Source organism: Mixophyes fleayi, chromosome 7, assembly GCF_038048845.1.
Source record: "Mixophyes fleayi isolate aMixFle1 chromosome 7, aMixFle1.hap1, whole genome shotgun sequence".
NCBI lineage: Eukaryota > Metazoa > Chordata > Amphibia > Anura > Limnodynastidae > Mixophyes > Mixophyes fleayi.
In genome coordinates, this window is record NC_134408.1 from 17263088 (window position 1) to 17280293 (window position 17206).

At 39.3% G+C, this 17206-nt stretch overlaps 1 protein-coding gene across 1 annotated transcript; it reads left to right on the plus strand.

Moving 5' to 3' along the window:
• Positions 1 to 541: 541 nt before the first annotated feature.
• Positions 542 to 14661, plus strand: PDIA2 (protein disulfide isomerase family A member 2). Its single transcript, XM_075181470.1, has 11 exons — positions 542 to 780; positions 5473 to 5679; positions 6407 to 6540; positions 7833 to 7970; positions 8990 to 9103; positions 9840 to 9965; positions 10967 to 11161; positions 11806 to 11926; positions 12627 to 12808; positions 13248 to 13337; positions 14439 to 14661. Exons 1-11 carry the CDS (start codon positions 570 to 572, stop codon positions 14517 to 14519), a joined length of 1599 nt encoding a protein of 532 aa, XP_075037571.1. The 5' UTR covers positions 542 to 569; the 3' UTR covers positions 14520 to 14661.
• Positions 14662 to 17206: the final 2545 nt, after the last annotated feature.

A 17206-nucleotide genomic window follows, 5' to 3' on the forward strand; every position in this document is an offset into this window, starting at 1 on the left:
TTAATCGGAATAATTATGTAGCAGTAAACAGTGTCTGTGTGTACAGCACCGATGACTCGTACTACACCCATGTAAGTAAGGTGGAGTTTTTGGAAAATCCATATTTCTTTGGCAATCTGTTTCTAGACTTGTTCTGCCTACCAGCAAATGCCCACAATATAGAATATGTAGAGTAATATGCAATATATACACTGCTGAACATATCAGTCTAATAAAACAATGACACCCTTGTCGGTAGAAAACAAAATAAAATCAAAATCCGCAAAAGTCCTTTTCTCAGTACATATATTTGAAAGAGAAAAAAAAGAAAGATTGCTGTATGCTTCTAGTGCATGCAAATATCTAAACATTAGTCCACTTCGCCCTTCAAGATCTGGCAGCAGCCAGCCGAAGGGTATGATAGGACGAGGTAAATATTTAAACTAAGTATACTCTGTTCCGTAGCCCAGTAGAATTGCTCCACGAGTCCTGTGTATGTCATCGTCACTAGTCCTGAGGGTTTATCTGTCCCCCCTCTGTTTACCTCCCTTCTCTCAGTCCTCTGCTGGCTTGGCAGACCGATCATCATCATGAAGTGGTCCCACTTTCTCCTGCTCAGCCTTCTCTCAGTCTACCATGTGTTGGCTGAAGACCCACCAAACGCTGCCTCAGCAGAGTCTTCTGAGAACTCCAGCCAGGAGAACACAGAGGACATCCTGGAGGAAGAACACGTGCTGGTCCTGAGCAAAAACAATTTTGAAAACGCTCTTCGTACCTATAAGTATCTGTTGGTGGAATTTTGTGAGTATGACATTTAAACGTGATTGCTTTCGGCTTCCGTTGATAGGACTGGCATCTCCTGCACAATGCCAGTGTCTCTTTAGAGGGCAGACTCGGCAGTCTCATCTAGCAGTATAAAAAGAAAGATTGTCCTTGAACCTACCTTTCAGGGAGATTATTTATATAAGTGCATTTACATTGTTAGTGGTGTTTCTTGGTAAATATTTATTACATGCTCATATCCAGAGCCTATTGTTAGAATTACCGGGTGTTAGGTCAGTAAAGATGTGGGGTCCTAAACAGGGAGCTTAATTAAGATGCTGGTTCAAAATTCACTATAATCGATTAAGCAATATCTTTATTTGTAACATATAGTTAAAAGCAATATGGAAAACTAGCATGCTGGTACTTGTAGTTCCCCCAGCAGTTGGCCTAAGAATGCTTTAGGACTTAGTGAGGAGAATTAACCCTACGGTTACTACTTTGATGCAATTAATCATTGCTCGGGTAATGCATTAGTACTTTAATCTGAGCTGATTGCCTATCAGTGCAATCTGTGATCATCTGAAATGTTGTATTATGGTATAATACACTGTAATACCATATGCTGCCATGTTCTGTGCAGTGCCCCTGTAGACTGCTGCGTGAGTGTGAAATTATCCCATGCTTTGACAGAACTTGAGAGATTTGACATGGTATTGTGATTGTTTTTATGTTATCCATCATTTCACTCTCAGGGAGGCTGTCTGCCGTGTGCTTTAATACAGTTAAACTCAGGACATCTGACTAGTATGCATAGGAAAAAAATCAACCCCCACATTTGCAACTTTATCTAAAATAACTTTAGTCCTCATACAGTCAAGAAACATTTACATTACAGTTGTTGCAAGTCAGACTGTTATAGAAAGCAATGTGTGGTTAGATTTACTGGTCATGTAACTGTGTAAGAGTAATATTTGTAAGAGTCAATATTTTTGCTAAAATTTAGAATGTTTTGTTTTTTTAAATAGAAACTATTTTAAACCTTGCAGCTCCCACAAGACATTAATACCTATATAAAACTACAGGGAAGGGTCACACATTTCACAAAATAATCTATATTCACATGTCCCACTGATTGTGTAACTCAGTCCTGGCCAATCTGTGGCTCTGGTTGTGAAACTACAAGTCCCAGCATTCCCTGCCAGCTATCTGCTGGCAGGCAAGCTGTGACTTGTAGTTTCACAAGACCTGGAGAGCCACAGGCCTGATGTAGATGTAAGTGGTATTAATAAATACAATGTTCCCTCTAAGTGGCTAGTATTTATTATCCTCTTGCTGGTTACCAAGTTATGCAACATGTGAGTGGGCAAAGAAAAATGAAACATTAAAAGAGTGGTCCTTGGCCCTAGGAGGGGGCCACACATAAGATTTGCAGGAAAGCATGAATCACATTAGGAGATGGGAGCATTCATCGGTGACTGACCGGTGATCTGTACCCCTACATACTTGCCTTAACGCACTGTACCCACTCTCTCACAGATGCTCCTTATTTGTTTCAGAAAGTGGTTTTTGAACTGATTCTAAAGTTTGAAAATTTGCGATAAAGTCTCACATTTTAAATAGACTAAAAAAGTGAGCCAAATATGGAATACTGGCCTGACCGTATTCGAGCTTAAATGGATGCACACTGTATAGAATTATTATTAATAATTATTTTCAAATTTGAACTCATACATCGTTCTGTTTGCTGCTCAAATTTAAAGACAAAAATTAAAATGGGAACGTTATAGAACTTACCATAATGTCTATTAATTGTGATTTAGGGAACGCAGATTTAAAAATCCAATGAACAGCTTAGCAATTATAAAACGCACATCAAACAAATGTAAACAATATGAGAGATTGGTTCCACAAACAGTTCCAGGTTATAAAACCGGGGCGGTACAATAGAACACCCACCTGGCTGATCCCACCACTCGATTAATAACACAAATATCTAAACTCCAAGAGACAGAAGTGGAATTCTGGAATAAATGAATGGTGTCACTCATGTATAAAATGTAAACAAAATATATATAATTAAAGTAATTACATTGTTAATATTTGGGTATTTTAATTCAGTGAAGAGGCTCAATGCAATGTACATGGTTTCTAGATAATGCTAAAACCAATCAATAAATTAGTTATGTGAATACTTTATAAGTGATTTCTTAGGGAAGATTACAGTTTATATCTAGGAGGATGCTTGATCAGTTTTGGCTTTAATATTGCAAAATAAAAGGAGAAAATAAACAAATAAAAAAGAGAATGAGACAAAGTTACTTATGTTAAAAATAAAAAAAAAGAAGAATATTTTATGAATTCAGTGGGAAGAAAACAGGTGCTGTCTGCAAAGGTCAAATACAGATTCGACCTTGGCCTCCCATCTGTGCATTTCCCACAAGTAATATTGGGCTTACTGATAAAGTAGAAATGGTTTATGCCCATGTAACGCCCTGTAACAGAGGAACTGAGCCAGCTGGACAGTTCAGTGCAAACATTTGTAATTGTTTAAAATCTCATCTGAGCCGTAACGTTCAGAAACTGCTACAATAATATTAGAGAGAAATAGGCCAGTTATCTATTGATTACTTGCTGGGGTATATTCAGTCTTTTACAGCTCAGACACCTATTTAAAATCCAGGCACGTCTGGTACTACCTGCAAAGTAACAGATCCAAGCACGTACGCAGCATCCTGATCTATGCCTTCAGTCTGGCTTGTAAATGGGTTGGCCGCCTCCTGATGACAATAGTTTATTTGCTTCTAAGTGCCCTACTGCAACTTTTACTACATCAGATGCTTTAACTTAATGGCTTCCTTTGATGTTTTTTAGCCATGTACTTATGTCATCAGGGACAGTTGTTTATTCTGGTTATGGGGGGGGGGGGGGGGGGGATAGGACATAGTTCTGCAATGATCTTTCTATTGGGTCGGGAGAGCGGCTTGGCATCGTATCCCAGCAACAGGGATAAACAACTCTGTCTGATATGTATACATGGCTGAAACACAGAAAAAAGAAAAACAGAAAGTAATGTATTTAATAGAAGTTGTAATCTAGTAAATGAATTTCTTTTTTTTGGGGGGGGGGGGTGGGTACTTTTTAAAAAGCTGCTCTGACCATCGGCTTTTTTGTTGGCGACATGTTTGAAGGCTGAATGCTATTAAAAAATACGATGCCATCTGCCATAGTCTATGGAGCCTTCAGGAAACATTTGGGGAGTGACCATCATCCCTTAAAATATTTTTTTAATTAATTTCCAGCAAATTAGTTTTCGAATTATAGGTATAAATAATGTTGGTTCTCTCCCCAACCACCACATTCCGCTATGTGAAGCAGCTGAACAGGCAGTAACAACTACTGTGGTTTTTTCCTCTCCATATTTAATTGTAGTTTTAATGTTGCAGAACCCTGAACCCCATTTAGAGGTGCTGGTTATTTAAAACATTGTTTTTCAACTACAAAAAGGCAGAACAGTGAACAGAATATTTGCATCGTCCACTGAGGAATGTAATTTGCTGGTATTTGAGTAGACATTTAAGACTGATATGGAAAGTAAATGATGGCAATACAAATCACTGACCAGAACATAAAAGGTCTCTTGCTAATGGGTACGAGCAATAAGATTACACGTTAGTTGTTGTATTCTATTATTTTGTGTCTCTTCCGCAGTCCAGATATAATCTTATTAATGTATCTTTAATTACGTCATACAACTTTACAAACATATTGCTCTGTTCCACTTCACGATCGTAAATCACGCTGGAAAAATATACCTTTGCGTTACGAAAGCTTGAATTGATGAAATTAGTAACTAAACGCGTACATTTTATGTAGTTGGTGTTTATTTCCTATGATTATGTTGAAAGTTCATGTGATGATCTTCTTCTAAATTCCATAAAGGAAAAACAGCAATGCCACATAAGTAGGGGTCATTTAATGAGATCATACAGACAGTATAGACTGTGTAATGTGTGTATTTTCTTGTCTTTGCAAAAACAAAACCCCAAGAATTCAAGCCAATTTAGAAACACTTTTACTTACCCACAAGTTGACATGAGCAACAGGTACAAAGGGTTCTGGGTAATAACTAACACTTTTCTGGACAAGAAGGTTAAAGGAAGATCTATTGTATTTTAACTGTTACCCCCCCCCCCCCTTCCCCCCCCTTCCCTTGTTGGGAGATGCCCCTTTGAAAATGTATTCACTTTTTAGTGATTCTGGTGTTGATTTTGTATGGGTAACACTCGTCTTCTCCTATGAAGGATACAAGTTTGGGTTCTGACAAAAGGAACCGTAGTCTGTTGTAGTAAAGAATTTTAGATTGTAAAGACGTACTCTATAAAGTGCTGTGTAGGCGCAATATAAAAGTAAATACATAATTGCTGATGTTACTTTTGTAATAGAGGGTAAAAAGTAAATTATTATAAAAAATAAATTGTATATCAAAAATAAAATATAAGATTGGGTGATCAGGAGATAATTCTGTTTTTGCAAAGTTGACCTCTCTCCACTGTCCTATCTCACCGAGTTTGGAGGGCTTCTTGGCAAAAGAAGGACCAAGTAAAATGAATAATTGCAGAGATCAAATATGTCTGCAGGTCGCATAGCACCAAAATCCAGCGCCTTTAAATCACCAAAACTTGTCATCACAGTCTCATTGTTTTGCTTATTTATTTTATTTAATTTAAGATGCTCCGTGGTGCGGCCACTGTCAGGAGCTGGCTCCAAAATATAGCATTGCAGCGGAAGTCCTCAAGAACCAGACGACGGAGGCAAGGCTCGCCAAAGTGGATGCCACCGTCGAAAAAGATCTCGCAGATGAAATTGGTGTCAACGGTTACCCCACACTGAAATTCTTCAAGGATGGAAACCGAACCGGCCACATCGATTATGGAGGTAACAATATAATGCTGGTAACCAAGAGTATAATTAAACCAACAGTCATTCTACATGGAGAAAACATACAGTAGATAGTTTTTAGTGATATAATTATTTCAGTATTTATAAAGGAGCGCCTATGTATTTTCTGGAATAATATACTTTCCCCATCGCTGTATATTATATATGTACATTAGTGATAATAACTTAATTGTTCTGGAAATACTTTGGCAAAGAATATTGCATTCTATTATGTTGCATCATGTTGCATTGAATTATATTGCATTCTATATACTGGCCACCAGAGGGCACTGTTTCATTAGAATCCTATTTACCTACTGAACAACCTCACACATTAATAAACAGAGAGAGAGGTGTCACAAATTCAGACAATATTACACTATTGGAAACTTAATGGAAAGCAACATGAAAATGATGCAAAAATAAACCATGCAGGCAATTATTACATGTAGAAAATGTCACTGATCATTAACGTACCCCGTTAAAATGCTTGGGAATCCCTAATGTAGTAGTTTGAGGATATATAAGCTACTTTACTGAAAAAAATGGAATATTTTTTTTCCTAAAATGCAGTCTACAACCTGATAAATTTATTTGGAAAATGTTAATTGTCAATAAAATATGAGTAAAAAAAAAAGATTGCACAGATGAATGTAACAACTATTTAATAATTTTTTTAAACGCATTTATAGAATATTTAATTTCTGTTTTGAAAATGTTTTAGGCAGGAGGGACGCCGAGGGCTTGGTGAAGTGGATGCTGAGAAGGATGGTTCCCGCAGCCTCGGTCATTAATACTGTAGCAGAGGCGGAGGAGTTTATCAAATCCCATGAGAATTCCGTGATTGGGTTCTTCAAGGTAACATCAGAGAGGGACGGAGACTGTTTATCACGCAGGGGGACAGCATTTAAAGGCACACTAACCCAATTCTTACAGCTTTCCTGTAGCTATTAGCTAATGGTATTATAAAGAGCTGTATTTACAAATCCGTACAGTAACGGTGTCTGCTACAAACATCAATATAGGATTCTCCCGATTCTGCCGTCCACAAAAGGGCGAGGCTTAACAGTGGAGTGTTACCCAAATGTGCCCGTGTGTGGGTGGGGCTTATTTTGTCCCACTTTCGAGATTCTAAATGTTGGGAGGTATGCCACTACAAAGACCTAGAAGGTTTATTTGTTAAATAGGCACATTGAGCACAGTTGCCAACTTTGTAACTCACGTGACAGGGGTAGGAGGGGGGGGTGGGGTGATGTATTTGCGTCACCATAGTCACGCCCCACTAAGAAAAGTATAAATTCGCGGCATTGAATAGCGGAGAGGGGCTTAATCGCATTATTAAGCCCCTCTCCGCTATTCAATGCCGCGAATTTAGACTTTTGCCGTGAATTTCTAAATTTTTAAAATCCGGGAGGGTTGCCCACTCGTCCAGGAGTCCTCCCCGAAATCCGGAAGCCTCCCGGAAATTACAGGAGAGTTGGCAAGTATGGCATCGAGTACATGTAAATAATCAAACCACCTATATGCGTTCTTTGTTCACAAAATGTACTCGTTATATTACTAAAAGCCATTGCGTGTTACTTATTTCCTGTGTCCTCTGTCCTAGAAACTGCAATGTAAACCTGATATTGCATTTTGTACATCCAAACTGTTTTCCAAACTTTGCCTATGACTTAGGAGAATGTTGAGCACTACCAGCCCTATATCATGGTCTTTTTATACCCATAGATAGGCTGCTGGACTGGGCATGGCCAATAAACTACTTGTCCACAGACACATGCAAAAAAATAAATACATACTAACACAATTGTTTTAAGCGTACAACCACTCAAGTTAACCAAAAATAATACAGCCAAATGCTACATTTATTTTGTTTACACTGACTGTTGGCTTATTTAAAGTGCACCTGTCATTTACATACACCAGGCAGCCATTTTGTGGGCGGAGCCAATAATTATGTGAATGAATGCAGCCTATAAATCCACTAGGGGGCAGTGACATCAATGGTTCCCAATGAATGGACAGGTTGCGCTCCCTATATATTGATATTGTATATATTTCGGCATAGCCGCCTTGTGTTCTTGTTGAATGGTGGGGAGGACACCAGGTTTTCTTTAACTATAATATATAATTATTTCTTTCCCCACCAGGACTCTGCAGACGCTGATTTAAACATATTTCAGGAAGCAGCCTCAAACTCGGAAGACTTCAGCTTCGCCATTGCTCATAAAGAAGAAATATTTCAGAAACATGGAGTCACAAAAGACAAAGTCATCTTTTTCAAGAGTGTACGAGCCCTGGTTCCATCACGTGTCTGCCAGTAGTGTACTAACACCTCTCTCCGTGATACCTGGCATACGTTACTAGACAGTGTGTAGGGGGCTGTGACCAGGGGCACCAAGGGGGCGTGGGCAGGTACCAGGGCCTGGCAGTGCTGTTATAGGACGCTAGCCCTGGTTCCCCTACAAACTAATTTGCCCACTAATTGGCTGCAAAACAGGGACAGGTGACTGGGGGGAATAATAGCAGAGAGTTTGTGGCTTCCTATTGGTTTCACCGTCCATCACAGCATTGTGTCAAGGAAGGAGGGGGGGGGGGGGGTCTAGAATTTGCTGACCTGGGTCTTTATGTACACAGTGCTTGAAGTGTCAGTATGGAAAATGTAAGTGAATGAAATCGTCATCATCAGTTATTTATAAAGCGCCACTAATTCCGCAGCGCTGTACAGATAACTCATTCACATCAGTCCCTGCCCCATTGGAGCTTACAGTCTAAATTCCCTAATATACACACTATCAGACAGAGACAGAGACTAAGGGCAATTTTGTTAGCAGCCAATTAACCTACCAGTATGTTTTTGGAGTGTGGGAGGAAACCGGAGCACCCGGAGGAAACCCACGCAAACACAGGGATAACATACAAACTCCACACAGATAAGGCCATGATCGGGAATTGAACTCATGACCCCAGTGCTGCGAGGCAGAAGTGATAACCACTTAGCCACCGTGCTGCCAATGAAATGTGATAGTGTTACAATTAAGGCAGTAGGAGGAGAAGTGGTGGTATGACATACCCCGAATATATCCACCACTGTGTGTGTGTGTGTGTGTGTGTGTGTGTGTATGTATATATATATATATATATTATATACGTGTGTGTGTGTTATTTTGCTAATAGGATCAGAGCTGTGTATTATATTGTATATTATGATCTTTACTTTATCTCTGTAATATCTAAGGCTGACTTTCTTTTCTTCTTATTTATCTGGTTTTGCCTATTATGACTTTTTAACCCTTCTGACCATTAGACTGCTGAAAAATATGAGTATAGCTCCGACGAGGATCTGGGATTAGACAAAGACGAGCTCCATCGATTCCTCATGGTGAACAGCATGGAGCTGGTGACCGAGTACAATGAGCAGGTACATGCATTCAGTGTAGTGTTGTTTGCTGTGTATTTAAGAGAAATGCACCTTATTGATATTTCATATTTTTCTCCACATATGTTTGTAAATCCTATGAACTAGGGTTTAACACTATGGGGTAGATTTAATAAACCATACATAAAAAAAAAAAAAGGAAAAGTGGAGGCGTTGCCCATAGTAACCAATCAGATTCGAGCTGTCATTTATCTAGTACATTCTAGAAAATGACAGCTAGAAACCGATTGGTTGTTATGGGCAACATCTCCACTTTTTAGAATGTTTAGTAAATATAGCCCCTAAATTAAAAATCTCCACAAACACCCAGAAAGCATAAAGGACCAGTGACATCACACAAAAAAGAGATTTAAATGTGATATAGTCTTAGACTGCATTGTTAAAGCTTCCACATTAAAGAAAATTGCATATAATTCTTGGAAGTGTACAGTGCTCACAAACATATCGCTGTATAAAGCTATGTTTGTTTTATTGAAGAAAAGAGTTAACAGACGTTAATATATTTGATATAAGCATAATTTGTAACTAGACACTTTAAAAACATTTATAGCTGTTTTTAAAGTGATATAAAATGAGTTTGAAGGTAACTCGTTAGTACACAGTATTTAAAAAAAAATGTGTTTAGGGCACAAAATTCTACTTAACTTTTTTCACGCCTCTTCGGGGAAGAGTTACTGTATAAAATATTCTAATATGTGTGTTCTTGTGTATTCAACAGACATCAGAAAAAATCTTTGCAGCTAAGATTCCAAACCACTTGCTGCTGTTCATCAACAAGACCGAAGAGCATCAACTTGAACTAATCGAAAACTTCCGCAAAGCAGCCCCAGACTTTAAAGGAAAAGTGAGTTAGTGAGCGTTATTTTCACAAAGATACAAGTATTAGTCTGCAGGCTTACAACAGTTTTATGTAAAGCACGCTAACCGTATCGTACGTTGGAAATGAAAAAGTCATTTGGGGACTAAAAATGTTTTACTATTGCAATTCTGGGTTGTCAGACTGTAAAGTGACCCGTGCCTGCATTCAGCGTAACTCATCGTTTTAATTCTACGGAATTGTAGCAGAATTGCTATTGCTGCAAGATAGCAAATTGTTTCCAGCAGTTTAAGCACAAATCATCGTTTCCCAGATCACAGGAGAAAAAGTGTTCTGTTTAGGAATTTGGAGAATATACAGATCTATTTCATAGCAATTATTTTCGCTGTCCCTTGGTGTTGAGTTAAGGTTAATCAGTCATGTATCATACTATCCTACACACAATTGTCACCCACTATAAGTGGAACAATGACATTCAGTGACAAGACCCTTCTGGCATTCTGTCGGACAGTCAGTGATGTCATTTGGAGAAAGCCCTGATTATTTATTGCGAAACTAATTTTGAAAATGTTATGTAACAACTTTTTTTTTTCCTTAATTTAAACTCCTATGATCCGATAGGGCAAATAGGTTCCAATAACAGTTTTACCTTATTTGGGGCCAAAAAAGAGAGTATTGAGTGGATTTTAGGGCCCATGAAAACTGGTTGTCCAAGCTTTCTATTTTAAAAGGGATGTGTGCTCACCACATGTTTGGGATGCACAGCAATGTACGTTCTGTACGCATGTATGAAACCAACATTTTTCCCATCTGTCTTCATTGCAACTTGGGAACTGTTAACACTGTAACATATCTAACAGCTTGATTTTTTGTAAGGAACATTTTACTGTGAACAGGTATTCAAGTTCTAATTGGACAAGTCGTTACTTTCAACTATTCCTATTCATTAACTGACGAGAGCCCATGTTATGAAATACGGCTATAGTCTTGTTTTCACTAACACTTCTCTAACACTTCTTCTTGCTCAGATCCTCTTTGTGTCAATCAATTCCGATGGCCCCCATTCCGGAGTTCTAGAATACTTTGGAATCACCAATGCAGATGTTCCAACCATCCGCCTCATTAACATCGACTCGGTGAAGAAGTTCGTTTTTAATGCAGATAAAATAACCACAGAGGCGGTCAAAGAATTTTGCCAGGGGGTTCTTGATGGGAAAATAAAGGTATGGCTATTTACGAAGGTAACTGTATACATCGTGTATGGACAACGAACAACACTTTGGCATTTACCCCCTTGGGCCGGTACCATAGTTGGATACCTTGGGCTGGATCACTGAGCTACCTGCATTTTTTGGGGGTCTAAAATATTCATAATAGGCTGCTGGGTCACGTCTTGCCCCCCATTCCCTGGCTAAAATTTGCCAGACGGCCACTGCACACCTATCCTTGTTTATATATAGCTATATATTAGATGTGATTCGCCATGATAACTTATGGCGGTGTGAGCTTTACTGTTGGTACACACAAACACTTTATACAGAGATTATAACTTCTCCATGACAACACAATGGTTGCTCAGAGAAAATATTTAAAAAAAAAAAAAAGACTGGAAAATTTGTTCCATAGACTGAGGGTTTGAAGTCAGCAGCAAGTTCCTACATTCATTCCTGTATTCCGTGATAACCAAGGAAAAGAAAGGCAGAAACTTTCACCTACATCGAAATTTATTCACGTATCATGTCAGAGGTCACCAAACCTTGTGTGTTTTTAGGCTGCTTCCTGTTTATGTCATATATAATGATGTTCAAGAATTTTTACATATACATATATATTTCAGTTGATTTGCGTTAACTCATTTTAAATCTAGCAAAATCTGCTAAGTGAAGAAATTCCTGAAGACTGGGATAAGAAGCCGGTGAAGGTTCTTGTGGGCAAGAATTTTGATGATGTTGCGTACGACGAAACCAAGCACGTGTTTGTAGAGTTTTGTAAGTACATAGGAAATGTCACCTGTCCCTCGCTGGTCAAAAGGGGAAAAAGATCAGTGTCGTTATATTGGAGCAACTATGTGGTCATCATAATGGACCAAGGCCCCCCTCATTCTCTATAATGCTGTGCCATCGGGGGTAGACCACTAGTGGCAGAGTGCCCGGGCTGGGATTGAAATTTAATTGAAAAACAAAGAAATTGCAGAGATACATATGAAAGTCTACTATTAATATAACCCAAAGCAACTAAAAAAAAACTACATGTACATATTTTGCTAGAATATGTTTTAGAGCATGATGTTCAGTCCTGATTATCTTCTCTGTTTAGATACAGATGACTGGGGTGTAAGAGCCTATTCTATACACTTGCTTTCTCATTAAGGTCTGTGTGTTTGCAACTTTAAAGGAAGCTGAGCTTGAACGAACCTATAGCCAATCAAGGAATTAGAATCTTAACAGTATAATGGTTTAAGCTGACTGCAATAGAAACAACTTTTATACATAAAGCTTGATGGTATAATGACAATGCTTTTGCCTGTTTCATACCCGACGGCCTTTAATTATCATAGTGCCATTGCTCTGAGTATGCTGAATATAAGTGGGTATGATGGCGGGGTGTCCTAGATTCTCCTTTATTGCACGGAATGTGCACTGTACGTGTTTCTGCTCTTCTGACCCACCAAGTGTTGCCCCGTTGCAGATGCCCCCTGGTGCACTCATTGTAAAGAGCTGGAACCTATCTGGGAAGAGCTGGCCGAAAAATATAAAGATCACGAAAACGTGATTATCGCCAAGATAGACGGCACCGCCAATGAAATTGACGGGCTGCGAGTGAGAGGTTACCCGAACCTGAGGTTTTTTCCTGCCGGACCAGATCGCAAGGTGATGCCGACATTAATTGAATAAGTTATAAACCAAAGATAAGAAACCTGGCTCTCGCTAGCTTGTGTGGCACTACTAATTCCAGCACGCTGCTCTAGACTCTATTTTATTTTTGTTATACATTATTTATTCATAAGTACCTGCTGTTACTTTCGCCCTACTTCATAAACTATAACGTAACGTTATACCAAGAATTCTTTATCCAACATTAATACCCCCTAGTGGCCAGGTTATCATGAAGATGGTTGAACATCAGCAAGGCAGTGCCATGGAGTACATTTTTTATTAAATGATATGCAGCACAACAATGCGATCTGCCTATAATTGAAATGCATATTGCCATTAATACTAATGCAACAGTAATTAAACATCTACCCCCTTCGGGTAATTAAAATGCATTTTAATTAACAGCTACTAACGTGTTTTATCTTGTATATAGATGATCGAGTACAATAAGAGAAGGACCGTGGAGTTGTTTTCTCAATTTATTGATAGCGGGGGAGTGTTACCCGTGGACGAAGAGGAAAAGGTTGGTACTTCTGTTCATGGGTCACTTAAATTGAATATAGTGCCGGAAAACAAAAATGGTTTTATTATATAGTGGCAGGTGCGAACATTTGGGCAACCCTATCAGTCAGTACTCCGTACAGAATTCTTCTAGCTCCGGAATATGCTCAGCTCTTTAATGCTTGAAATAATCCCACAGATTTTAAAGGTCCAAATGTTTTGTTGAAGCATCGAACCTCTTTTCAGCTCAATTTCTTCACCCAGTCTGGGACATCAGCTTCTAGGATTTGGGGATACGCAGTGGAATCCTTTAACCTGGATATTTCCTGGTACCTGGCTACCCCACACCACCAATCCCCCCCCCCACCATAATAGAGCTACCTCCATGGTTAACGGTTTGCAAGGTGCTCTCTTCTTCAAATGTATCTTCTGTCGCTGTGTCCAAAAATGAATTTGGGTCTGACATGTGGGTTCTGCTCAGTTACATTACAGAATTTTGTCTTGACTTCAACAGTTCCCTTAACGTTCATTTGTTAATGATGTTTTTCTGACAGCCGGAAACGTGTAGGTATCATATATATATATATATATATATATATTTTTTTTTTTTTAATCGCCTTCTCTGCTTTGTAACCATCAACTCTCTTAATTTGCAAATCCTCAATCAGTTGCTTAGTGGAGGTCATGGGTGTCGAAAGTGGGAGCAACATCCGGAGAGGTTAGAAGGATCAGAGCAGTTTTTGAACGTTGCCATTGCCTTCTCTTGGAGTCATTTAAGACCTAACAAATCAACCAAGTTTTAAGGCCTTAAAAAAAATAATGAATCAATGTCCAGACCTTTGCAATCTGTTAAATTGTACTCGTTGAAGTTTGTACCCTGCAGATTTTGTGTTACCTACTTTTCACATAAGACATTCAGTGAAACATGAAATTTGACTAGGGGGTGCCTAAATGTTTGCATTTATCACGCTCACAGTGAGACGTAAGTGACATCACTGCTCTAGAATTTGTTCTATTTTAAAGGATATTTGTACATATATTCATGTCCCTTATATTCAATGTATATATCTATTTTTATTCATGTTAGAAAATTACATGATAAGCAATTTTTTTTTTTCTCCAGATAATAGAGAATTTGAAACCGGATGCCAACGACATTAAAGTGGAAGATGCAATACCAGAAAAGCCAAAAGATGAACTGTAGACATGCGATACACGTCCGAAATATACAATATTAGTGGTGGGCATTGTGGCGCCATCCTATGAAAAAGTTTCCCAGTATTGAAATTAAAGTGGTGTTTACCAATTTGTATAAACTTAAAGACAATAAAGGGTTTTTACAGTAATGAATCATGTAAATTTCAGTTTATTGAAAAAAAAATAAAAAAATCGCAGTTTACTGTTTAAAACACCATATTGTATCTATTTAAAGAGACCTCAATCAAGGCTACGTACACACAGAGGTTATAAACACCACAAGTGTAGGCAATCACACTTCGGCGTTCTCTCACAGGTTCTACCAAGCGTGCCAAAACGGATGCAATTAGACTTTGGAGGTCTGCGCATCAGGGCGCCTTGTCATACGGCGCCAAAATGGAGGTGGGTTGGGATTTTATTTTGGTGGCATCAGCAGTGGGGGGGGGGGGGGGCTAGGAGAGGCCTCTGGTGGCATCCTTGGGCAGCAGAGGCTCAGTCAATGAATTGTCTAGCCAAGGCCTGGCCAACCTGTGGCTCTCCAGGTGTTTTTTTGAAACTACAAGTCCCAGCATGCTTTGCCAATATATAGCAGCTTATTGCTGGAAGGGTATGCTGGGACTTGTAGTTTCACTTTCAACACTGGTCTAGTCAATACAATATGCCGTTTGAAGAGTCCTTGCTCTTCAGAGACAAATTAGACACCATAATGCAGAAGTCGTCTGGGGGTAGGTAAATCTAACCACTTTCCACAGGATCAAAAGGTCAAAATACTTCCACTCTTCCGCGTCTTGCTAACACTTCAAAGAAGTGAGAAGTTATAGGCCAGAGAGACAGTGCACCAGGCAGGATATTCCTTCTACACTCAAAGTCCTTCCGAGCATTCTGATATAGAGGGAAGACTAATCAGAAGACTCAACAATGATTATTGCCTGGTCAGTCACCAATAACACCGGTAGGGTGCAGTATCACACAATATGTGTAAAGATGGGATCACTATTCCCGATCAAAGGGTTTTGGACAAGTTTGGAGTTCCATCACTATTCCAGTGGAAAATAGTTTCTCCAATCCAAGACTCCCATCAACCCCACCACAGTTGGAAACTTTGCACAACATTCTGCAGAGTCTAAAAACAGACAGGCAATTTATCTTATACCTGCGGTCAAGAGGGACAAGGGTTTTATTTCAGACTTTGCCGCGTCAGGAAATTGCCAGGAGCCTTTTGCACTGTTCTGGTTTTGAAAAGACTCAACAGGTATCTCTGTACCAGACACTTTCGCATAGAATCTGTGAATTCTATCCTCACGGACAACAGCAAAGGGGATTTTCTGACATACATAGACCCCCAGGATGCCTATTTACATATCCCTGTCGCAGATCACAGGTTTTTCCTACAGTTCTGGATCGTGTGTCAGCACTTTCTGTTCACCTGCCCGCCGATCGGCCAGGCAACATCCCTGAAAACTTTTACCAAATTGATAGTTCCTCTGGTTATGGAATTAAGCAACTAATTAGACAACATTCTTGTGGTGGGGAGTTTGGAGCACATTATCAACTCAAGAGGTAGCCCTACTGCAACATCATGGCTGGGTTGTTAACAGGATTAAAAGCCATCTAATCCCATGAAAAAAAAAAAGTTTCTGGGTCCTTGATAAACACCATATAAATAAGGTATCTCTGTTGGCAGAAAGGTGTATCAAGATCCAATTCCTAGAACATCAATTATAGCCGTATCACCAAACAATGCAGTAGGAACTATAATTGTTGGGAATGCTTTCCTCCACCATGGGGATCATCCCCTGAAAGGTGGCAAATGCAAAGTCTTTAACCAGAGTAGATAATACTCAAGATGGACAGTTGTGGTCTTCATAAATTGCCATGGAGGTACCAGAAGCAGAACTACAATAGCGGAAGCAGCAGAAATCATGTCTTGGGCAGGAAGAAATCTAAAGTACAGCATTGCATGTACAGCCAGAAATAAGTTAATCCAGGAAAGTGGGATATCTGTATCATGAATAGTCCAGCTAATAATATACAAATTTTGGCTTCCTTGAGTGGATATTATGGCAACAAACATACTGCCCAAGGTGAGCAAGTTCTTCTCTCAAGACAAGGTCCAAGGAATGTAGGTTGCTCAGACAGTTTCATGGACGTTTCACCCGGGGTATCGTCTTCCCTCCGTTTCCACTCCTTACTCACATTCTAAAAAAAAAAGGAAAAGGAACGAGCGAGAGAGAGCAGAATTTATAGCAATCCTTCTGTCCTGGTCACGTTGTCTGGTTTCTGGTTGCCAGGAAGATGCCCCAGGAACAACCAAGCAATTTGCTTCTTCCTCTTCATACAAACCACCTGCATCAAGGCCCTCACCTAAATCTACAGTGACTAGATGTAATGCCATGGAGGAGTGAGCGGGAGCTGCTCAGACAGAAGGGAGTCTTGGAGTCACTGATCAACACACTTTTACAAGTGAGAATGTAGAGCGCTTTGATAATCGATTATAGGAGTTGAAGGATGTTTATCAAATGGTCAAAGTCTAGATGCAATCAGTTTACAGCAAGTACTCCACGTATCCTTGACCTCTTTCAGGATGATTTCAGTAAATGTCTTATTTACACCCAGGGTACCATTATCAGCACATAGTGTTTAGATACTATATTAGCTTCAAAAGATGAGGATTATTGGTTTCTATCAAGCCGT

Coding starts and splice junctions, on each gene's coding strand:
- PDIA2 (XM_075181470.1), top strand. CDS start 570: ATGAAGTGGTCCCACTTTCTCCTGCTCAGCCTTCTCTCAGTCTACCAT. Junction 6,541..7,832: donor CCGTGATTGGGTTCTTCAAG/GTAACATCAGAG, acceptor TTTCCCCACCAG/GACTCTGCAGACGCTGATTT. Junction 9,104..9,839: donor TGACCGAGTACAATGAGCAG/GTACATGCATTC, acceptor TGTATTCAACAG/ACATCAGAAAAAATCTTTGC.